Here is a 24,537-nt window from a genome sequence, read left to right on the forward strand (position 1 = left end):
ACCTTTAAAAATTGTCTTTATTTTAAAAAGCTCATAAATGACAAAATAAGTTATATTCGAATGTTCAAAAATTATTAGAAGGGTACTAAATAACTTTCTATTGATCTCTTTTGCTGTTAATTGGCTTTAAAAGTGCCAAGTGAAAGAAAACAAAACTATACTAGGTTAAATCACCAACAACTTTTCAAAACTATACTAGGTTAAATCACCAATAACTTTTCAAATAATGTGGAGAATAAAATTTTATTGCTGTTCTTTAAAACAAACATTTAAATGGTTCTTTGTGAAAACAAGCCAATATAAAGTGTGATCTTGCGAGTTGATGAAGACTAAGGACTTTCACCTAGTTAGCAGTGTAAACACACTAAACCATTACTGGAGAATGTTCATTCAATAAGTCATTTATGTGTCCATTTGTAAGAAAACCCCCCTCCCTTTACTCTGCATAAAGATATAATAATCTTTATGGTTGATCACAGCATAGGATAATAGGTTGATCCTAGGCATAGGGTAATATTCACATTATATATATATGTGTATGTATAATTAACTAGCTTTACCTACCTCTGTTCCTATTCACCATTAGTTTTTTCTCCATTTCCAGCATTAAGTGATTTTCTTCCTGGACAGAGTGCAATGATTACTTTTTATTTAAGAATACAGAATCTAACGAACAATTATTTAGGCAGAAGAGAAAATTATTCACTTAGAAGCACCTCATTAGATGGACTCTTTGTCGAAAATGTTTTAAGAGAGAGTCAGGTTATTTGGAATTCATTTATTTGGATAGGGCTGAATCTTAAATATCAAATCTTAGTTCTATACTGACTCAACGTTTATAGTACTGCTTAATGTTATGTCAGTTTCATAAATAAGGACTGAACTACTATTTATTCAGAAAATTAAGTTTGATGGCTAGGGGAAATACACTACAGTAGAAGTTGAAATTTTGAAATTTTGTTCCAAAATACTTAGAATCATTTAAACAAACCTATGTTTCTTTTCAAAATACAGAAAATTATATTCTTTTTCCTTATAAGCTCTCTTCCTAAAATTTTTTAAAAAGTACGTAATGATTAGTAATGGTCAAACAAAACAGAATCCTATACTAAAAATTCTTCAAAGGTAATTCTGAAATATTTTTTCACCTCTTCCAATTTCCCCAAAGAAATTAATAGCTTTTAAGACATAGCTTTAATAGGCAAAAAAGTTTTTCAGTTACCTTCAAGCTTTTCCAGGATATGGAAAGTAGGAAACAATATACCAAACATCAGTATGTAGAGTATGAATCCATTTGCATTAAAAATATGCATACATATGGAATAAAATCTGGAAAGATAGACACAGTGGTTCCTCTCTAGGTGGATGAGATTATGGGTAGTTAATTTTCTTCTTTTTCTTATTCTATTTTCAAAAGTAAGTATGAACTACTATTGTAATTTAAAAAGGAACTAATAGAAAAAAAACCCTCACATGATTCTCAGTTGTTTTAAGATAAAAGCAGAAGAGAAACACAAAACATCAATTCCAGGAAAATTTATGTATTTTACGCATTACATGAAAATACCTTAATTTTGAACTTTTTTATAGACGGTCCTTACTTGCGTGGGTCCTGTGTGGAGTGTAAAACCATACCATAGAGAAATAAATGTAACATCTTTTAAGAATCAAACATGGGTCTTCCCTGGTGGTGCAGTGGTTGAGAGTCTGCCTGCCAATGCAGGGGACACGGGTTCGAGCCCTGGTCTGGGAGGATCCCATATGCCGCGCAGCAACTGGGCCCGTGAGCCACAATTACTGAGCCTGCGCTCCGTAACAAGAGAGGCCGCGACAGTGAGAGGCCCGCGCACCGCGATGAAGAGTAGCCCCCGCTCACCGCAACTAGAGAAAGCCCTTGCACAGAAACGAAGACCCAACACAGCCAAAAATAATTTAAAAAAGAAACACATTTTAGCTAAGGTTGTATTTTGTTGCAGCATGAACATTTATAAACCAATTTCATAAAACAAAAAAGCGAGAGAAGAAAATTGGATATTTTGATTCTATAACTACTCATTTTTAGCTGCTATGCTATCGCACAATAGCTTTGGACTACTAAATTACTTCCTCCCACAGTGTATGCCCAAAGATGCCACACCCTTGCATTTTTATTCCTAAGAATTAAATGCCTACTACTGGTAGGCTAGGTAAATGTTAGGTACTGGGGATATGACAGAGAACACAGACCCTGGCCTCATAAAGCTATCAGTCTACCTGGGAAGACAGATAATAAGCAATTACAATACACTACACAGAGTTAAAAACAGGGTTGAGGTGAAAGACTTGTGGCAGAGTCCTCTAACAGCTGAAGAGGCTTCAGAGAAGTCTCCGAGAAATACTGTGTTTAAGCTAAGACCTGAAGGCTAAGAACATGATAAATGGGTGAACTTTGGGAGAAGAGTGTTCAGGCAAACCACCCTTGCAGAGGAAGTGTAATGTTTTTCAGAAACTGAAACAAGTTCATTCTAGCTATAGCATCGGGAGGGGAAGGGAGAAAGGTGGCACTGTCGAGATTGTAAACGATACTGTTTAGAATCTCTCCTAAGTGGCCTTAAGGAGTGACACGGTAAAAATTTGTGCTCTATAGACTATTCTGGGGGAGCATGTGAGGAGAATAGGTTGTAGGGATGCGGGACAAATGCCAGAGAGGGCAGTCAGGAGGCTGCTGGAATAATGTGGACTAAGTAATGGCAGAAGTGGAGGGATACAGCAAGATGAGAGAAATTTAGGGGGCTGTACCAACAGGATGTGATGAGCGATTTGGAGATGATTCAAAGATGACTCATGGGGTTGTGGCTTGATAATTGTTGATATTAGGAATACTCAATGAGAATGGAAATCCAACACCCAGACACAACACTTTTATCTCCCTGAGTGGTGGTAGGAGAGGGGGTTGGGGGCAGGTTCAGGGCAAGGGAGTGGAGGTGGAGAATGAGGTCAATTCTGGATACACTTTATTTAGGATGTCTACAAGATAATCCCAGTGGATGTTTCCAGTAGGCTATTGGATATATAGTGTATGCGCTGAGTTGGGTTTAGAGCAAGATATACATTTGAGAATGATAAACATACAATTCAGTGTTTTCTCAACCTTAAAAAAAAAAAGATCCATGCCTATTTGATCAGTCAAAAAATGACCTCCCTTCTGTTCCCCAAATGAGAACAATTAATGTGGATGATAAAGGACGCCATGGGAATAAACAATGTTTTTTTCAGGGAAATGGTAGAGGGAGAAGAGAAAAGAACCTAAGACAGAACCTTGAAGAATACCTATGTCTAAGGGAGAGGGGGCGTGGGGGGGGGCTTTCAAGAGATTGAAAAGTGAACTGGTTTCTCCCCTTCACTGATTTCTTGTCATCTATATTCTAAGTAAGGGGAAAGGAATCTGGATGGCAAAGGGGGGGAAAGATAAGCATCTTCTAAACCTTTTGTAAGCTTTGGAACCTACCTAAAAGGAAGGTTGTTAACTTGCATTTCTCTTGCTGTCGTTGGGCCTAAGCTACATGTGTACAGAGGAACCAGTGGGCTACTGCAGGGCAAATGAGAGGTGACGCAGGTCCTCATTCACTGGTTCAACTAATTCATGCAGAGGTCTAATGAAGTTTTTACATTTCTCTCTCTTTCTCCTCCTTCCCCTTTCTTTTTCAAATGAAAGTAGAAAAGTAAATGGATGCAAATTCTGCTCCTGACTTCTGGAAAGTGAAGTCTAATTCCAATCCAGGCCCCATGTTGCAAGTTTGGTTAATAAATGCAATACAGTAATTCTAGAAGCTAGTAATTGTAGCAATTCAGTGTATCCCAGGACTCTCACTCTAGCTGGATCAACTCTTCTGAGCTTTTGTATAAATCCATAGTGTCACAACCGTCTTGGCCAGGTCCAGGACCTTTAAAAAAAAAAATCCTGGTTTAAATCTGATTGAAAATACAGAACACTGTAAAGCACAGAACTTGAACACAACGTACATTTGGGGGCTGACTCCTTATCTAGACTCATGGCATCTACCAACAGAAAAGTTCTTCGTAGTTCAGAGAATAGTAATTCTGTATATCAAAGAGTATATAATAAGCATTGCTATAAAAAATACTGGCAGCTGTGGGGCTGCCCTTTCATAGAACTACTGGTACACAGTAACTATGTCTTTTCATGTTTTATGATTAATTATAGTCTGTAAGAGAAAATACTGTGGTATATATTTGTATTTGTACTTAATTTTTACTGAGGTTTGATTTTAGCATTTACTGTTAAGTCAATGATCTGACCCAGAGAAAATTATGATGACTACAATATTCTATATATTAAGTACAGCATTGGAAAATGTACTCAGTATCCTGGTTTTATGATATGCAGTATTTATTTTTATTGTTATACTTGGTGCTGTTATTGAATCAATCAAATTATATTACAAATTAGAACCATACAGTGTTTAAGGATGAACTTTTTATTCTATGTGCCTGTTACAGATGAAAAAGGAGGGGAAATAGTGTGTCACAAAGTTCTATGACAATTTCCATAGCTAGAAGAATTAAAAATTAAGGGAGAAAGAATAACATAGGAGTACATACCTACCAATAAATGTCCAGCAATACTATTTTCATCTGAAAATAATCTAGAAAATAAAAGTCTGTGTTGAAAGATAAGTAGTGTATCCAAATAGATCACTCCAGTTGAGTCAGCTGCTTGTGATTCTATTTTTTTTTCTTTAAATCAACAAAGGCAATTGACATTACCATTTTGTTCTTAAATAGGAAGAAAAATAACTGGGAATGACCCACCAAAATATTAACGTAAATTTTGTTTTTTCAAATTCCTTGACTAACTTAAGTAACTAAACATTTAGATATAATTTCTATTATCAGCATTTCATAGCTAATAATTATTACTCAAATTAGTTTTCCATTGATAGTAATTATATCAACAACTTGCCAAATATAGAAATGTTCTAAGTTTGAGAGAAACTATTTCAAAGTCCAGATATATAGCTTTGAACCCACACAAGGATTTTTAAGGTTAGGACATGACATGTACCAAGTATGTTTAGGGGCATTAGGATTTACTTCCTCAGTAGCCCTTAGAGTTCAGTGCTGATATTAATGATCCCTCAAAGTAGATATAGATATTTATATCCAAATTCTCATACCTCAGGATTCATGTAAATAATGTATGTCAATTACTTTTGAAATTACTGCCAAAAGATTAGTTTTAAAAACCATCTGACAAGGCTTGCTTCTTAACTTTTAACTTTTATTCTGAACACTCATTATAAAACCATTTACTTTATCTCTAGAAGAAGCAAATTACTTGATTATAACCCTCTACCATCTCAAAAAACTACCTGTCCCTGGACTTGCAAAGTTAGAAAGTCATGAACAGAAAACTGAAGAAGGTAGAAGAGGTAGAAAGGCATAGAGACCTTGGGTAGTCCTTCAGTTATACTGCTTAGCAACACGGCAACAAAAGAGCGATGACAGACAGCAATTGTCCTAATCTAGGTCAATACAACAGCCAAAATACTTTGTAAACACTTTCTTTGGCTCTTTCTGGAGATCAACACTGTTCTAATTAAACAGCATGAGAAGGGCTTGATAACAACCTAAGAGTTCATCAGTATTTACTTATCCAACACCTTTTATCCAAGAATCTTAAAATCAGCTAATACTAATCATAACTCAGTAACTGAGAGAGGTAGGTACTAAGGTAAACTGCAAAGGCCAAGAACAGAAATTGGGAGTGTGTGCCATTGAATAATATTTGTGAGCTAAAGACTGCTGCCTTATATGGCTCTGAGTATGTAAAAAAGAAGTATTATCTACTCTCCTTTAACAAACCCAAACTCAGCATTAACAGGATAATACCTTTTTTTTTTTTTTTTTTTTACTATGTTTCATTTGTATTTGTACCTAATTTTACTGAAGTTTGATTAAGTTTGATTTTCAGAGGACAATGTTTAGTCATTGAACTTACCCAGAGAAAACTATATTGACACAGAATTTTAGATATTACATTATTTTTAATATTATTTTAAATATTAGATTAAAGTCTATAGTATCCCATGTGCCAATTATTAGTTATCTTTCCATTTGAGGTGAAGGGTTTGTGTTATGCTATACACACCATCTTCCTTGTGACCAAGAGTGAATTTGTGAGATAGATACCTAAGAGAAGGTGCAGTCTGTAGCCATGAATAGTTCTGTGTATGTGTGTACAGTTAACAAACACCTAAAAGGATTGAACTCTTGTCCTTAGCCTCATTAGCACCATGCACCAACTGCGTTGACTGGTTGAAACTGTTAGATAAGAGAGTGCAAACTAAAAGGAATAGGAACAAAGGAGGGTTGTATTTCATCATCTTAAGGTTTCACAGAGATGATGCAGGTTTACAATTCAAATTCCCATCTCCTGAAAAATGACTTCTTAAATAACTCTCAAAACTCAGAAGTGCAGTAATCTGAAATTATTCTTATCTAAAAACTTTAGAGAATAACCAGTTACTACAATTGATGTTCACTGTAAGGAATACATAGCTATACAAAATATAGCTACACAAAAATAGAACTCAGTGAAAAAATAACATGTTTTAAAGCAAGAAAGATGCTTGTTTTGGATTCTTATCAGTAGTGGCTAATTGGATAAATGCTAAAGATTTACATTCAAGTGCTGGAAGGATTACTGCACAGAAATTCAATTACTCAAAATCTTTGCTCAGACGTCTCTCAGGCTTATTAAAGATGAGATGATGTATGAACCACCAAGAGTGGCATTTAACCCCAGCCACTTTCAAGATAATGCATACAGCTGTTAAGACATTCCAGAATGTTAAGACATTCACTGATACTAAGAGTGGTATTAAAAAAAAAAAAGACCTCATACAGTCTGCTGGCATTTCATACCAAACTTTGGAGGAGGTAGTAAAGTGTTGGAATTTAAAATACAAGGTCAGCACTAAGTGTAAACAATTCTAAAGCATTGTATGCAATTCTTTAAACATATGTAGTGAAAAAAATCAGAATTCATATAAAACCAGAATTTAAAAAAGCAAAAAATAGAAATATTTAGTGAATTTACTCAAATGAAGAAAACTTAAATGATACAGAACTGAAAATATTAGAAATCTATATACAATAAAAAGTGAATATAAATTAGCCAACTCCATGGACATTTCCAGTTAAGCATTCATACAAATACACAGTCACCTTTTTCTTATGTATGGGGATAACACATACACATATGACATGATGATTCTGGCAAAAAAAAATAAATCAGAGATACTAAAAATATTCTCAAGTTTTAAGAATGGTGTGGAATAAGTTTAAACAACAACATTCTACATGAATGGAAACCCCTGATTAATTCCATGATTTTATCATGCCAGAATCATGGTTGGTTTTAATTTTCTTAAACAGATATTGGTATCATACACATTGGCTTATTAATAATTAAGGCATTCTGCATACACAGTATCTCAGTGTGAACAAAAAACTTTTAGTATTGATTATCTGCTATGGTTTAAACTTTCAAAGTCTTTTCAACATAAGAAAATAGTAGCTGCACACATTTAAGTGTTTTTTTATAAAACACAATCTTAAAAAAAGTAATGATGATTGGTCTTTATAATTCCTAGTAATAAGTCCTGTCTTATTTTTCACATAGTATAAATTATATTCTTATGCAGGATTGCATTAAGACCCAGTAGTTCTTAAACAATGTTACCAAATAACCATATAAATCCCAAATTGCAGCAAAGGTGAACAATCTTCATAGTGCACTTTCACCTCACTGAAGTTGAAGCTGCTCCTTTTGGATATTTTTCCACTTCAATGTGAAGTAGATCCTTAGCGTTTCATTAGTGGTTTCATTATGTGGCTTTTTAAAGGAAAAAATGGTTTTGATTTCTTCCACAGTTCACAGTTCTCAGTTGAGACATTTTTGGGGAAATCATATAGTCCAGGGGTGTTTTGAATAACCAAATGCTATTTAGTAGATGAAGTCTCTCAATGCAACTGTAATAAATAAGCATCTACATCCTTAGAGAATAAAACAAAAACATTTCGTTAGCCAGTACTGTAAATACAACACATACACACACCCCATTTTCTTCTCCCTTTTGGTCACTAGCTTTGCCTGTTTCCCTTTGTGACCTTTTGAGGGCAAAAGATTTGTCTTACTCAACATTTTCTCTGCACTTTTGTAGCACACAGCATGTGCTCAATAAGTGTTTGCAAAGTGCTTAGTGAATGTTTTAGTTTCTGTGATCAAACAACTCTGCTTTTATAGAGTAAGCAAGATCATTACATCATTCACAGCAACTCCTTCAGTGCTATATAAACTCTAGACCAGCTTGAGGATAGCCGTTCTGATTTCTACCCTCAAAAAATTGCATTGAGGGTTTAATATTGTAAAAGAGGTTTTATCATAGCTTAAGGAACTTCATAGATCTTTTAATCACTCAATATTGTTTGCAATAATAAATACAGTATCTTAAGGTTATGTTCACAATAAAGCTTCTCCCTTTATAAAAAATTACAATTGAAAGCAAATTTCTAAGGAAACAATTTTTCAGTTCTACTACTAAGAAGACAAGGCACTTCCAGAAAAAGGTGATATATCACGTATTCTATTTTCTATCAACTTTTACTTCATTTTCCCTCCTATTATCAAAAGAACAATTAAAATTGTAACAATAAAAAAACTTCAGGAAATTGATTTCCGTTCATAACATTTTCATCATTAAGAATTCTACACAGGGCTTCCCTGGTGGCGCAGTGGTTGAGAGTCCGCCTGCCGATGCAGGGGACACGGGTTCGTGCCCCAGTCTGGGAAGATCCCACATGCCGCGGAGCGGCTGGGCCCGTGGGCCATGGCCGCTGGGCCTGCGCGTCCGGAGCCTGTGCTCCGCAACTGGAGAGGCCACAACAGTGAGAGGCCCGCGTACCACCAAAAAAAAAAAAAAAAAAGAATTCTACACAGTAAAATTATACACAGTGGTAACACACTTGCTTGATACATCATTATGCTTCCTCTCATGAAGGTTATTTCAAGAAGAATTTTATAAGTCCAAGACATAAATCCTCTTATTGACATCATTATGCTTCCTTTCATGAAGGTATTCCAAGAAGAATTTTATAAGTAAGTCTAAGACATAAATATAAATATTGTATTTTTTTAAACTAAAGAAAGTTTTTGTATTTCTGGCTAATACCAATTTATATGATAGCAGTATGCCCAATACAAGGGTGGAAATATTTCTTAACAGTGATTTTTTTCCTGCAGTTATGTTTTAACTACCAAAACTATTTTGGAGTTTAAATATTAAAATCCAAAATAACACTGTACCTTTTCCTTTGAGACAAGCAAATCAATAAAGAACGATGTCAAATTCATACTGTGATTTGAGCAATTTAACTTTCCCAAAAAAGCATGACATTAGCAAAAGCCAAGTAAAAATACCCCCAAACTGATTATGTTCCTCACCCCTTGCTTCTGAGTAGCACTGTCTTTTCAGTTGCCTTTTTAACCTGGGTTCTTAACCTTTTTTCAAATATTTTCCTCTAATTGGAGCTAGGTCATTAAATACCTACTACCACATTATTTCTGTGGCTGTATCTGAAACACATTCAATGACTAATTCCTGTATTCCTTGCCAAAGTCATATTCATATCCAGAGGACCTTAAGCGTTTATGAATATGAAATTGACTTTAGATGTTATTAGAGTAGTACTGAATTGGACATTTGAAAGAGTTCGTTTATGAATGTATAATACTATTACATTATGTCTAATTTTTAACTAAGCTTAAATATAGATTACCTTGGCTATATTACCAGTATATCCTGGAACCAAAGTAAGATGGTTTTCCTGTTCCCACAATCCACTTAATTGTTGTTTTAAAATCTGAATATTTCTAGGAGAAAAAAAGAAGAAAAAATGCAAATATAGTAAGATATGGACTTTGGTAGTAAATACACTTAATGAAAACAGCTTTAAAATTTTCAAGTATTTTTCAGGATACAATTATACCATTTGAAGTCAAGCAAATCTTTAAACTAGTACATGTCAATCATGAAAATTAAAGGTTACCTAGTTGTTAGAGGAAGTAAGAAAACAACAGGCATTTGGAACATTCAGACAATCGAGTATGAAGTGGGAAAGTGGGAAAATTCTGAGAGCCTAGAAAGCAAATTATGGATTTAAAGGAAACTGTTGGGAGATTTTTTTTTTGTAATTTCATGATAATCTGGCTCATTTGGTAGAATACCCACACATTTTCACATCAAGGCAATACTCAAATTATGATTATAATACAGTTTTTAGAAGTGTAATCATCCACACTGGACTCTCATGTTAATGTCTGGGAGCCAAAGGACCCCACAGGATGACTCCATTCCTGTGCCTCAATCTTATTCCACGAAAAGCCATCTCTTTTTCTCTCTCTCACTCCTTTCTAATGGATGTAAGGGTTAAACCACTGCTGTGCTTTTGCCTCCCCAAATGAAGGGTAGGATTCTGCCAGAACAATATATACAGGGGGTTACTGGGCTCTGGAATTCAACTTTTCACATATGAACAGTATCCCAATTTAATATTTCTCTGAAAATGAAGAGAATAAGTATTACATACTGATAATCATGAAATAAAATTCTCACCTAGCTTAATCAAGCTGCTTTTCCTGAAAAAAAACTTTATTAGTATGAGTTTAAAGGTATACTCACCCATCATTTATAATTTCTGTTTTGGATGATAGTTCTGACCACCACCTTTTTATGACTGCTTGAAGCCAGTTTAAACCAACTATTATATATCTGAAATGACATTTCATTACAAAATTCAAGTGTTTTCATCCAAGAAGCCTTTAGAAAAGATGACACTCTACCCCCCTCAAAAAACACATACACACTTACCTTTCCCTTTTAAAAAATTTATTTCACTACTTTCACAAAACTATACTTTATGTAACATGTTTATAGACAGTTTTATAATTGTTCTCTAGTCATTCCCTATTCTTTTCCTAATTGGACTATAAGCTCCTGGAAAACAGAAACCATGTATGTCTCATGGAGCTCAGTCTACCACTATGCACTTATAAGGCACAAGATCAAGGATGCTGAAAGAGAAAAAAGAATTGAGATTCAGATTAGCACTTACTCTTCAAATTTGCTTTTAAGTAGTGACTTTACTAGAGGCAACAAGTCTACACAGCAGCCAAGTGAGATGTATTGTTTTTCCTCCTGTAAACTGAAGTAAATAAATACTAAGTTATAAAATTATGAACAGGTCATCATTTGTCCTTCTTTAAATGTACTTTTTTTCTGAAAAATATTCTTTATACCTATTGGTGAGCACAGGAAGGCAATCCACCACAACTCCAAGGTCTTCTATCCTGTGGGAACAAAATTGCTTAGATAGCTGATTTCCTTATTTATTTTCATATTATAACCTTCACACTGCTTTTGAGAAATTTACTCATTCAATAAATGATCTGAGTGTCTATGATGAGTCAGTTGTTGATCTGAGTGTCTGTGATGAGTCAGTTGTTAGGGATGAGTCAGTTGTTAGCCGTGAACAAAGAAATAGGGCTTGTATTTCAATATGTGTGTGAGTGTGGGAGGAGGTGGAGAGGGCAGGGACAGACAATAAACAAGTGAAATATATAAAGCATGTTGATGGTGGTAAGGGCTATGGAGAAAAATAAAATGGGAAAGAAGGATAGGGAGTGAAGAAATACGTATTTTTAAATAAGGTAGTCAAGGAAGGCCTCACCAAGGTAACATTTGAGGAGACTTAAATACAGTGAGGAAGGTAATGGTTAAAATTTTCACTCAAAGGGGATTTTTAAAGGTTGGTTTTCCCATAATGGTATCTCTTAGTTTTATAGATAAGAATCTTAATCAGAGAAGGTAACAGCTTTGTTCAATCTGATAAAACAGATGGTTTTCTGTATTTTGGTTACTCTTAGACCGAAGATAAATGTAATTTAAACCATACTGCTACTACTGAAGCTAAACATAGGAAGTTCAGAATTTTAGCCAGTATAACATAAAAAAGTAGAGGCACTTCTACATAATACATTGGAAATTACTTTTACTGAACAAAACCATAAAGGGTCACACTTACCTCACCAAATAAGCTACAAGTTCACTTATACTTCTCTTTCTCCAGAAAGTTAAAGCTACATTCAATCTCAAATTCCTGCTGAACAAAACCTGTGTCATTGTTTCATGGTCCTGAGAAACCTGAAAGGCAGGAATCTAATTAAGATATGACATGAAACCATTTTTTTCAATTAAATTATTCTGGTAGACATATTTTAAAATTAGGCAAAGATGACTCCTTTTACTGGCCCACAAAAAGGAATATTGCAGTGAACACAGTAAACAAATGATTTGAATAAATTTAGGACCTGTTTATTTTTTATCAATACTTTTTCTTATTTGCTACCATTTTCCTTTTAAATCTCAATAGTTCATAGAATAAATTATTTTTACTCACCTAAAAACCTAGGATTTAATTTATAATGTGTATTAAATAAAAAGGTAAACATATAGGCTAGTCATTACCAACTGAACAGCATGAGTAGGGAACCACAGAAATTAAGTTTTGTGACAAGTATTTAAATTCATTCATTTTTTTCTGTATAATTAAGGTAATATATTCCTGTTGTAAAAAGTTCAAGTAGCACAAAACTTTATAAAATAAAAAGTGAATATTCTCTACTTGCCCACAAAAAAAACTAACATTACTCAGGAGTAATCACAGTTAACAGACTGGTAAGTATCTTTCAAACCACTTTCTAGACAAAGACAAATTAGGTAGATATAAAATTAAAATATTCTAATATCTATATTTTTGAAAACCTTGTTTTTTCACACACATTATGAAGATTTTTCAACGTCAGAACATAGATCAGTCTCATTTTTAAAAAACAATTACATATTCTCCAGTCTTTATGTATCATAATTTTAGATTGATTCTAGTTTTTCCCTATTAAAACTGTGCATCAATGAACATCCTTATGTATATAAATACGTGCACTTGTACAAAACCTTCTGTAGGATTAATTTTAGAACTGGAACAGCTAGATCCAATTTTTTTCAATAACAGATTAAGATATAATTCACATACCCATTTTGAATGTACAATTCAGTAACTTTTAGTATATACATTCACAGAGTTGTGTGAGCACCACCATAATGAATTTTAGAACCTTTTCGTCACTCCCAAAAGAAACTCTGGACTCCACTCTCCCCTCTCTACAGTTCCTCACAACGATTAATCTACTTTCTGTCCCTATGACTTTACCTAATTTGGACGGTTCACATAAATTGAATCATACAATATGTGGCCTTTTTTTGTGTGTGGCTTCTTTCACATAGCATGATGTGTGAAAGATCAAGATTTATATACAGTGTAGCATATTGGTGTTTTACTCCTTTTTAATGATCAAATAATATTCTATTGTATGGAATATGACACTTTATTTACCCATAGTCCATTGATGGACATTTGGATTGTTTCCACTTTTGGCTATTATAAAATGTTATAAGCATCTGTTCATAAATATCTGTGTGGACTTATGTTTTCAATTCTCTGGGTATATACCTAGGAGTGCAACTGTCGGGTGAAAAGGTTATGTATATTTGAACTTTGACAAAATAATATAGCATCACTTTTAAATTTAGGTTTTTAGAGCAGGCACTAGTCAATCAGGAAAAAAGTCTGAAACAACAAAAGAACAATCAATAAACCCATTAGTTGAGGTTAATGCAGGTTTGTGAAAAGTAGTGAAATGGGAGCAAGGTTAAAGGAAGCCCTTGAAAAAATGCCACATTGCGGCACTAATACAAATGTGAAACTGCAGCTTTAAGGCATTTTCACTGAGAATGTTTATTCCCTCAGTTCAACTGAAGAACCAACCTAGGTCCCAATCTAGGCCAGATTTCTGGACTATATAGTCACATGTTCTTTTCCTCCAGGGTATGTAGTTTCTTTGATTTTCTGATCTGTGTCGGCCTCATCACTTCTATAACTACATGAAAGTAGGGGTAGTGTCTGTTTTTCACCCACCAATCCATTTCTCAGAGCCTGCAGAATGCACTGCACAGCAGGGAGCAATCAATAAATATTTGTGAATGACTTAGTATGACAGTGATCCTCTGTAACACTAAGGTTTAGGTACCTGTAGGTATCCTATTCTCCAGGGCTCAAAAAATTCACTATTAAATTCTCCTTGCTCCCTCTTTTCTCACAGATACCATACACACTTCCTTCATCTCTCCTAGCATTACTAACTTTCTATTACTCCAGAATCTTTTCTTTTGGCCTCCCTGAGCAGCTTTCGGGATCTTAGTTCCCTGACCAGGGATCGAACCTAGTCCCACGTCAGTAAAAGCACCAAGTCCTAACCACTGGACCACCAGGGAACTCCCCCAGGATCTTATTTACACAGGAACACTTCCACTGGCAAATGGAATCTTTGCATCATCTCATTATGGTTTTAGTTAATAACACTTTGTTTTCTACCTTTGTTTTGTATCATTTACTTGTAATTATTATCCTACGTATGATGCTCATTTTCATTCATCTACATACTTATGACCATTTAAATATAAAAATATTCTTTTTTTGCTTGTATGCCACAGAAAATGCTTTTCAAACTGTCATGCCAGATAGAAACAATACTAAGTTTACCAAGTCATAGTTAAAGAAATTAAGGTAATTTAATCAATATAATGTTATGTATCTATTAATTATATAATATCTTTGTATGGTGACAGATGGTAACTAGACTTATTGTGGTGATCATTTTGAAATGTACAGAAATATCAAATCACTACACTGTGCACCAGGAACTAACATAGTGTTGTAGGTCTATTACACATCAAAACAAACAAATAAACAAACTCACAAAAAAAGAGATCAGATTTGTGGTTACCAGAGGCAGGACGTGGCTTGGCTGAGGGGAAATTGGAGGAAGACAGTCAAAAGGTACAAACTTCTGGCTATAAGATAAATAAGCACTAGGGATGTAACGTACAACTTGGTAAATATAATTAACACTGCTGTATTTTATATATAAAAGCTGTTAAGAGAGTAAATCCTAAGAGTTCTCATTACAAGGAAAAAATTTTTTTTCCATTTTTAAAATTTTGTATCTATATATGATGGATGTTCACTAAACTTAATGTGGTAATCATTTCATGATGTAGTTAAGTCAAACCATTATGTGTATACCTTAAACTTTTAAAATGCTGTATGTCAATTATATCTCAATAAAACTGGAAGGGAAAAAATTGTAGAAGTGTTATTTTAATTACATGGAAAAATATTCTAATTTATTAAACATAAAAATCAAATTATCAAACAATATGGAGAAAAAATACACATCAAAACTTTAATACTGTTATTTACAAATGTTGAAATTACAGATAATTTTTTCCTTTGGATTTATTTTCTATAACATATACAATAAACATGTAATAATTATTATTGTAAACTCGTGTTTATAAATTTTAACAAACCATTCTTTCAAATAACCATTAAAAAAATGGTTTTCCTGAGGTATAATTTACATACCATAAAACTCACACATATTTAAAATACGTAATTCAATGATTTTTAATAAATCTACGGAGTTGTGCAACCATCATCACAGTCCAGTTTTAGAACATTTCTATCATCCAAAACAATTCCCATGAACCTGTTCAAACAACTAACTTTGCCTGAGCCAGAAGAACAGCAAAACTAAGCAGGTTTGCCTTAAAAAACTTTCCAATGGCAATTTTGAGAGCCCAGCAAAATGTGCCTGGATAACTGGCTTTCGTGGTTCACTTGTTAGGCAAGATTTCTTCTTTTCCTTTTCTTTAAGTCTCTACTGGCCAACTTTCCATTCTGGATATTTACAGCAGCTTGTTAATCATTTCATTCCATCTCAGATATCATTAAAATGGAAAATATCAAATATCAGATATCAGATATCAAATATCAGATATCAAAAAAATGGAATAAACAACTGATTCAAATTTAATTAATTAGAAAATTGTCTCAGGGTGTTACAGTCTCTCAAATAGTCTGAATTTAATCAGCAGTGAACTATTTTGCTAGTAGACTATCGCAAAGGAAAAAGCCAGTATTAAAACAGGAATAAAGTTAAGCTTATATAAATGACTTACCTCAGAAAAAAACCCACTATATTTTGATGATGGGCTTTCTGTCTGTGAAGAACCAGAATCACTGGGGCTAACCAGATATGGTCGACTACCCTGCCGCACTTGCTCAGGGAGGCGGCCTGCACAAGCCAGCTCATTCTCTTTATTTGCCATGTCACAGCCCCCGCTGTTGGGGGACTGCTTTTTTCTGTAGCAAGGATTTTGAAAAGGATGATGAACTTTCTTTCTGTGATAGATCACCTTACGTAGTTTATCTGGGCTTTTCACAGCTTGTCCAACTGTTCTGTAAAAAGAATGGATTTTCTTAAATGAAAAAGAACCATATGAAAACCTTTAAAAGTTTTTAAAGAGAAAGATTTAGTAGGCCACATTTTGTGATCACAATCCACTAAAATTAGAAGTAAGCAGAATAATTTTTTAAAATCTTAACTCTTAGATTGAAGAGGAAAATAAAAGGGAAATTATAAACCATCTGGAAAACAATGAAAAGGATGGTACTTTACACCAAAAGAGGAAAAAAAAAAATGAAGAAGCATAATAACTAGATGCTTTTAAAACGAACTACAGGGCATTCAGGGAGTATGATAATTTTAACAATTTCCATTCACCTAATCTTTTTCTAACAAAGTGATAGAATAAGTGAGCAAGTTCGAATATTTTAATTTGAATCAGGCAAGTCTGAATATATATTTTAATATAAAAGAGAACACTTATTTCGATTAAGCTGAAGTACAGTTAATTTGTTTGAATAAGATAAAATACTACTGAGCACATCTCATGGTTTAGTATAATGGTTCTCAAATGTTTTGACCTCAGGATGCTTTGCACTCCTAAAAATTATTGAGGTCTCAAAAGAATTTTTTTTATGTGGGCAATATCTACTGATATTTGATGAATCAGAAACTAAAACAGAAAATTTGTTAATCAATTTTAAAGATGATAAACTCGGGGGAATTCCTGGTGGTCTAGTGGTTAAGACTCCACACTTCCACTGCTGAGGGCATGGGTTCAATCTCTGGTCGGGGCTAAGATCCCACATGCCTCAGAGCACAGCCAAAAAAAGAAAAAGAAAAAGATAAACTCATTACATACTACATAGAATATATTTTTTTAAATCCTCTATTTTCCAAAACAAACGAACAAAAATATAGTGAGAAGAATGGCACTGTTTTGCATTTGTGCAAAATCTCTAATATCTGGTTTAACAGAAGACAGCTGGATCCTCATATCTGCTTCTGCATTCCATATATTGTGATATCGAATATCATGTAGCTGCTGGAAAACTCTACTGTATACTTGTAAGAGAGTGGAAATGAAGAAGGTAAATAATGTCTTAGTATTGTTATGAAGATAGTTTTGACCTCACAAACTCATTGAAAGGCCTTTGGGACCTCCAGGGTCCACAGATCACACACTTTGAGAACCAGTGGTTTAGTAGAAAGCGCCTTTGGAGTTTGGCAGATCTGACAGTAAATGCCGTTTTTACCACCTTCTGGATGTACAATCCTAAAGAAATCACAAGTCTTTAGTTTTACTCATCAACTGTTTGGGGTAATGATACCTATCTAATATTGATATATTTAGCACAGTACCTGGCACAAAGGAGTTGTCTGACAATAAATTAGTGTTATTATACTAAAAGACAATACTCCCCCCCCCCCATTTTCACTCTTACCCAGTTTTCAATATTTGCTGTTTCCCACAAACTTTAAAGAAGCTCTTACCTAGTTATGTAAGCAGCCAACTGTTTTGGAGATTTCTTAACCTGAAAAATAAAAGTAGATAGTTGCAGCATATTAAAGTTCCTTAACAAAGCTATGTAAACTTTGTGATTAATGTCAACAAGTCTGAAATTGAACTATTAAATTTTTCAGATTAAAGCTCTTACTGTACTGATGCTGTACTCTCAATCATTGGTTACAACAACACTGTATGTAGGTATTTTTAACAACGCAACATACCCATCTGGCTAGTTTCCACGCTACTAGTCACATATTATATATACAGGGTGCTAAATAAATGAGTTGAATTTTAAGAAATTATATCAGTGCTAATGAGCCTTGCAATGGGTGAACAAAAAGCATCTCTGTGATTCCTCTAAAATTAAATTAAAATATTCAAATTATACTATATCAAAACAATATACCGCCAAAAAGTTTTCAGAGCTTTTGGAATACAGATTTCAATTATTTTATTAATTCTACTTAATTTTGGCAGATTGAGCAGAACTGTCAACCTCCCATTTTTTAAACACTTTAATAACCAGAAGTATCTATAGACTTAGCAGTTTAAATTGTGTCAAACTGAATGACTGTGTCTCCCCAAAACTCCTCTGTTGAAATCCTAACCCCCAGAGTGATGGTATTAGGAAGTAAGGCTTTGGGGAGGTGATAAGGTCATAAAAGTAAAACCCCATGAATAAGATTAGTGTCCTTATAACAGAGAGCCCAGCGAATTCTCTCTCTCTCCCCTTCTGTCATGTGAGGAAGTAGAGAAAAGCTATCTATGAACCAGGAAGTGGGCCCTCACTGGATATCAACTCTGCTAGGGCCTTGATCTTGGACTTCTCAGCCTCCAAAACTGTGAGAAATAAATTTCTGTTGTTTATGAGCCACACAGTCTATGGTATTCTGTTTGTGTAGCAGCCCAAACAGACTGAGATACTGTCTTACCCATTCCTAGAAACCATGGACTTACTTACCTCCTTCATGTTCTTATTAGTGAAATTAGAGACCCTTTTTCTAGGAACATCAATGAAATGATCTTCAATATTATTACAAAAGTTGCGTTTTTTAACATTGTGGGTTTCAGATGCCATAATCCCTTAAATACCTAGACAAAAAATAAAAATAATAAATGGAAAATACAAAAAGCAAACGAGCCTGATCCTTTCCTTAACACACATAAAAATACAACAGCTCTACGCTATATAAAAGAGGCTTACAAGTAAAGCAAAGGACATGTGGGCATACCTCATTTTATTGCACTTCACAGATATTGTGTTTTTTTGGTTTTTTTTTAACAAATTGGAAGTGTGTGGCAACTCTGCATCAAGCAAGTCTATTGGCACCATTTTTCCAACAGCATTTGTTCACTTCATGTCTGTGTCACATTTTGGTAATTCTCACAATATTTCAAACTTCTCCATTATTATATTTGTTATAACGATTTGTGATCAGGGATCTTTGATGTTACTACTGTAGTTGTATTTGAGCACCATGAACCTTGTCCACGTAAGATGGTGAACTTAACTGATAAATGTGGGTGTTCTGACTGCTCCACTGACTGGCTATTCCCCGCTCTCTCCCTCTCCTCGGATCTCCCTATTCCCTAAGACACAACAATATTGAAATTAGGTCAATGAATAACCCTACCATGGCCTCTAAGTGTTCAAGTGAAAGGAGCAGTGGCAAGTCTCTCCTTTTAAGTCAAAAGCTAGAAATGATTAAGCGTAGTGAGGAAGGCATGTCAAAAGAGAGAAGGCTGAAATCTAGGCCTCTTGCACCAGTTAGGCAAGTTGTGAACGCAAAGGAAAAGTTCTTGAAGGAAATTAAAAGTGCCATTCCAGTGAACACATGAATGGTAAGGCGAAAAAGCCTCATTGCCGACATGGTGAAAGTTTTAGTGATCTGGATAGAAGATCAAACTAGCCACAACATTCCCTTAAGCCAAAACCTATTCCAGAGCAAGGACCTAACTCTCTTTAATAAAGGTTGAGAGAGGTAAGGAAGCTGCAGAAAAGTTTGAAGCTAAGAGGTTAACTCATGAGGTTTAAGGAAAGAAGCCATTTCTATAACATAAAAGTACAACGTGAAGCAGCATGTGCTGATGTAGAAGTTGTAGCAAGTTATCCAGAAGATCTAGCTAAGATAATGAATGAAAGTGGCTACACTGAACCACAGATTTTCAATGGAGATGAAACGGCCTTCTGTTGGAAGAAGATGCCATCTGGGACTTTCATAGCTAAGAGAGAAGTCAAAGCTTGGCTTCAAAGCTTCAAAGGACAGTCTAACTCTCTTCTTAGGGCCTAATGTGGCTGATGACTTTAAGTCGAAGCCAGTGATCACTTACCATTCCCCAAATCCTAGGGCCCTTAAGAACTATGATAAATCAACTCTACTTGAACTCTATAATGAAACAAGAAAGCCTGGATGAAAGCATATGTGTTTACAATATGGTTTACTGAAGATTTTAAGCCCACTGTTGAGACCTACTGCTCAGAAAAAAAGATTCCTTGCAAAATATTACTGCTCATTCACAATGCACCTGGTCACCCAAGAGCTCCGATGAAGATGTACAATGAGATTCATGTTGTTTTTATGCCTGCTAACAGAGCATCCATTCTTCAGCCCATGGATCAAGGAGTAATTTTGACTTTCAAGTCTTATTATTTACGAAATATATTTTGTAAGGCTATAGCAGAGTAAATTGAAAAACTTCTGGAACAGATTCAACATTCTAGATGTCATTACAAACATTTGTGACTCATGGGAAAAGGTCAAAATATCAACATTAACAGGATTTTGGAAGAGTTGATTCCAACCCTAATGGATGACTTTGAGGGGTTCAAGACTTCAGTGGAGGAAGTAACTACAGATGTGGTAGAAATAGCAAGAGGACTGGAATTAGAAGTGGAGCTGGAAGATGTAACTGAATTGCTGCAGTTTCATGATAAAACTTTAACAGATGAGGAGCTGCCTTTTCTGGATGAGCAGAGAAGATGGATTCTTGAGATGGAATCCACTCCTGGTGAAGGTGCTGTGAAAACTTTTGAAATGACGGGAAAGAATTTATATAGAATATTGCCAAACTCAGTTGATAAAGCAGTGGCAGGGTTTGAGAGGACTGACTCCAATTTTGAAAGAAGTTCTGCAGTGGGTAAAGTGCTATCAAACAGCACTGCATGCTACAGAGAAATCATTTGTGAAAGGAAGAGTCAATTGACGCAGCAAACTTCACTGCTGTCTTATTTTAAGAAACTGCCATAGCCACCCCAACTTCAGCAACCACCACCCTGATCAGTCAGCAGCCATCGACACTGAGGCAAGACCTTCCATCAGCAAAAAGATTACGACTTGTTGAAGGCTCAGATGATGGCTAGCAATTTTTAGCAATAAAGTATTTTTAAATTAAGGTATGTACATTTGTTTAAACATAATGCTACTGCACACCTAATAAACTACACACAGTATAGTGTAAACATAACTTTTATATGCAATGGGAAACCAAAAAATTTGTGTGACTTGCTTTATTAAGGTGGTCTGAAACCAAACCTGCAATATCTCTGAGGTATGAATGTAGTTCTAAGTTATACATTTTTTAAAAGCCTTAAACATAGAGGAAGCACAAGGCAGGGGATTCCAGTAAAGTTCTTTCTGTTCTCATTCTTAAGTTGCAACCAGTTACAATAATATGGCATGTACTTTTTGCCAACACAACATGTCAATCTCCCCATTTTCCATATCACTAGCCATATATTATTAAAGTTTATGAAATCAGGTCTAATAGTAGTGGTATCTTGAAATTCAAATGCACGGAAGCCTAAATTTTTGGAAGCAAATCACTGGGTCGTATACAACCATAAGCAGCCAGGGGAACCAAAATCAGACTATATATATCTGACTTATTTTATGCCCAACCTTTAAATTTTTCTTTCATTCGTGCAGCTAGCTTTCTTCCATCTTTGAAAAATATAACCCACATTCTTTTGCTCCTCCAATTATATCCAAAGGGCAGAAAATAGATGCTGTGACTTCATTTATGTAACAGAGGATGTTAGTGACTTTCCCACTTGCACTCAGGTTTCACATAGCAAATTTACTTCAGGTCATGCCCTGAAAACCAAGTTTCTCCCTCATTCTTTTTTTTTTTTTTTTTTTCGGTACGCGGGCCTCTCACTGTTGTGGCCTCTCCAGTTGCGGAGCACAGGCTCCGGACGCGCAGGCCCAGCGGCCATGGCTCATGGGCCCAGCTGCTCCGCGGCATGTGGGATATTCCTGGACCGGGGCACGAACCCGTGTCCCCTGCATCGGCAGGCGGACTCTCAACCACTGCGCCACCAGGGAAGCCCTCCCTCATTCTTGTTTTAAACATTTATTGAGCATTCATTATACGCCAGGCCCTGGAGTTAATGTAGATGACGGACAGCGATCCTGTTCTAAAGAACCATTTAGGAAGCTTTCTGAAAATACATCTTTCTGGGCCCTAATTTCAGACTATAACTCAGCAGGTATCAGGAAAAAAGCCCAAAACAATTATATTTTTAAAAAGCCCCACAGGTATTTTTATCATTAAAAAAAATTTTTTATTGAAGTACAGTTGATTTATCATGTGGTGACAATCTCTGCTGTGCAGCAAACTGACTCAGTTACACACATAGAGACATTCTTTTTTAATATTCTTTTCCATTATGGTTTATCACAGGATATTGAGTATAGTTCCCTGTGCTACACATTAGGACCTTGTGGTTTATCCATTCTAAATGTAATAGTTTGTATCTACCAACACCAAACTCCCAGTCCATCCCTCTCCCTCCCTCTCCCTCCCTGCCCCTCCCCACAGGTTTTTCTGATACACATTCTTAGTAAAAAAAAAAAAAAATCTGTCTTAGAGAATTTTCCAAAAATATACACGAACACAGGAAATTCTGCAATCAATTTCAGGGTATTTTACAATTTCTTGCGGCTAATTCAGGGACAGCCCATCCACTTGTGCCCCCAGGTTACTAAACCTCTAGGATGAGACTTTTAAAAAAGTAAATAAATAATTGCAGTAATACAATAAGCACTCTGACAGAGGGGCACCCATGCAAGTCAGCAAATCTCCACTGAGGAAAAGTCTTCTAGGGCAAATAGCACATTGAGAAAATAGCATGTGTAGAACTGAAAGGCATGAAGCAACATGATTTGCCTGGCAATGTGTTAAGTAGATGCATGTGACTAGAGCTTAGGCTGGGGGTGTGCTGCAGCAGAGTGAGAAATGAGGCTGGAGAGATAGGCAGAAGCTAGATCATAAAGGGTTCTGTGCACAAGGTAAGCTTTTTTGTTTGTTTGTTTTGTCTTTGAAAGAAAGGGGGACTTTTAGTTAAAGATAATGGACTAAACACGTGCAATTACTTTTACCTTTCCCTGAAACCCTATTACAATGACAGTAAAGAAGATTTTAAAGGCATAAACCCCATAAGGGCAAAGAATAGAAGATGAGGCAATGGCAACAACATTTTGGAAACTGCAAAGCATAAGTGGTAAATGACTTAGCAGATCTGAGAAAGCAAAATCCTAAAGCATCAGTGAGGAAAGGTGAAAAGCAGAATCCCCCAAAGGTTCAGAAATTGGCAATACTAAGGACCTCAAAAAGTGGGATAAAGGTGGGCTTAAGAACAAGTACAATGAATGAATGTCCATTTAAGACACAGTTAAGAGTCCTAGATCCCCTTCCTCATTTCAGTAAAAAACTGGAGTTTTATTGTATGGAAAATCTAAAACAAGAGTCCTTGGGATGGGAAACACCAGGCACAAATGTGGGTGAGAGGAACATATTCTAAACAGGGCGATCAAGTGAAAGTTTACATACTAAATGTTAAGACCTCTAACCTTCTTTCTACCACATGCCTCACAGAGGCTTGTAGCCAGGCTTAAATACTCCAGGGAAAGAGTACTGAAGATGCTTCTCTGGGAACTCTGATCAGTCCCAGAGGAAAACACACACACACACACACACACACACACACACACACACACACACACTCCTAAAAATACTGACATCAGTGATAGTCAAAGTCCCCAAAGAACTTTTTATATCTTGATTATGGTAGTAGTTACCTGTCAAAACTCTAATAGCATGATTTTTTTTTTTTTTGCATGTAAACATCTCAATAAACCCAACTTTCAAAAAATCCTCTAGAGATAAGAACAAATTGCATCCATGAAACACAAATGAGAAAAAAACAAGCTGACAAAGACTCTTGGAAATTAAAAATAGGATGTAATAAGATAGCAGAAAAACTCAATAGAAGTTGGAAAAGAAGTTGAGGGTATCTCCTAGAACGTAGGGTAAAAAGATTTTTTAAAAGAACCTGGATTGGTTTATAGAGACCAACATTCAAATAAACAGAATTTCAGAAAGAGTACAGAAAAAAACAAATAAGAAAGCAAAGAATTAAAAACTGTTCACGGTTGAAGGCCATGAATTCCCAAACTGAAAGGGCACATTGAGGGTCAGCACTGCAGATGAAAATAGACCTACAAGGCACATTGTCACATTTCAGAGCACCAGAGAAGCCAGAGAAGGGGAAAACATACAATAAACAAATAAACAAACTCCCCCTAAAATCCAAACT

The 24,537-nt window shown here is 35.2% G+C and overlaps 1 protein-coding gene across 5 annotated transcripts in view; it reads right to left on the reverse strand.

Moving 5' to 3' along the window:
* Positions 1 to 7,084: 7,084 nt before the first annotated feature.
* The window catches only part of KATNBL1 (katanin regulatory subunit B1 like 1), a 63,150-nt gene continuing 45,697 nt past the window's right edge, over positions 7,085 to 24,537 (reverse strand). For all 5 annotated transcript variants that reach the window (XM_060294523.1, XM_060294521.1, XM_060294522.1 and 2 more), the window contains 9 exons: positions 18,901 to 19,031; positions 17,924 to 17,964; positions 16,203 to 16,482; positions 12,148 to 12,266; positions 11,363 to 11,413; positions 11,179 to 11,268; positions 10,746 to 10,835; positions 9,844 to 9,937; positions 7,085 to 8,061 (listed from right to left, as the gene is read on the reverse strand). In XM_060294523.1, the coding sequence (XP_060150506.1) occupies positions 8,029 to 8,061; positions 9,844 to 9,937; positions 10,746 to 10,835; positions 11,179 to 11,268; positions 11,363 to 11,413; positions 12,148 to 12,266; positions 16,203 to 16,482; positions 17,924 to 17,964; positions 18,901 to 19,017 (915 nt within the window). In that variant the 5' untranslated portion in view covers positions 19,018 to 19,031 and the 3' untranslated portion in view covers positions 7,085 to 8,028. The remainder of the gene's footprint in view (positions 8,062 to 9,843; positions 9,938 to 10,745; positions 10,836 to 11,178; positions 11,269 to 11,362; positions 11,414 to 12,147; positions 12,267 to 16,202; positions 16,483 to 17,923; positions 17,965 to 18,900; positions 19,032 to 24,537) is intronic.

This window comes from Globicephala melas, chromosome 2 (assembly GCF_963455315.2).
Source record: "Globicephala melas chromosome 2, mGloMel1.2, whole genome shotgun sequence".
NCBI lineage: Eukaryota > Metazoa > Chordata > Mammalia > Artiodactyla > Delphinidae > Globicephala > Globicephala melas.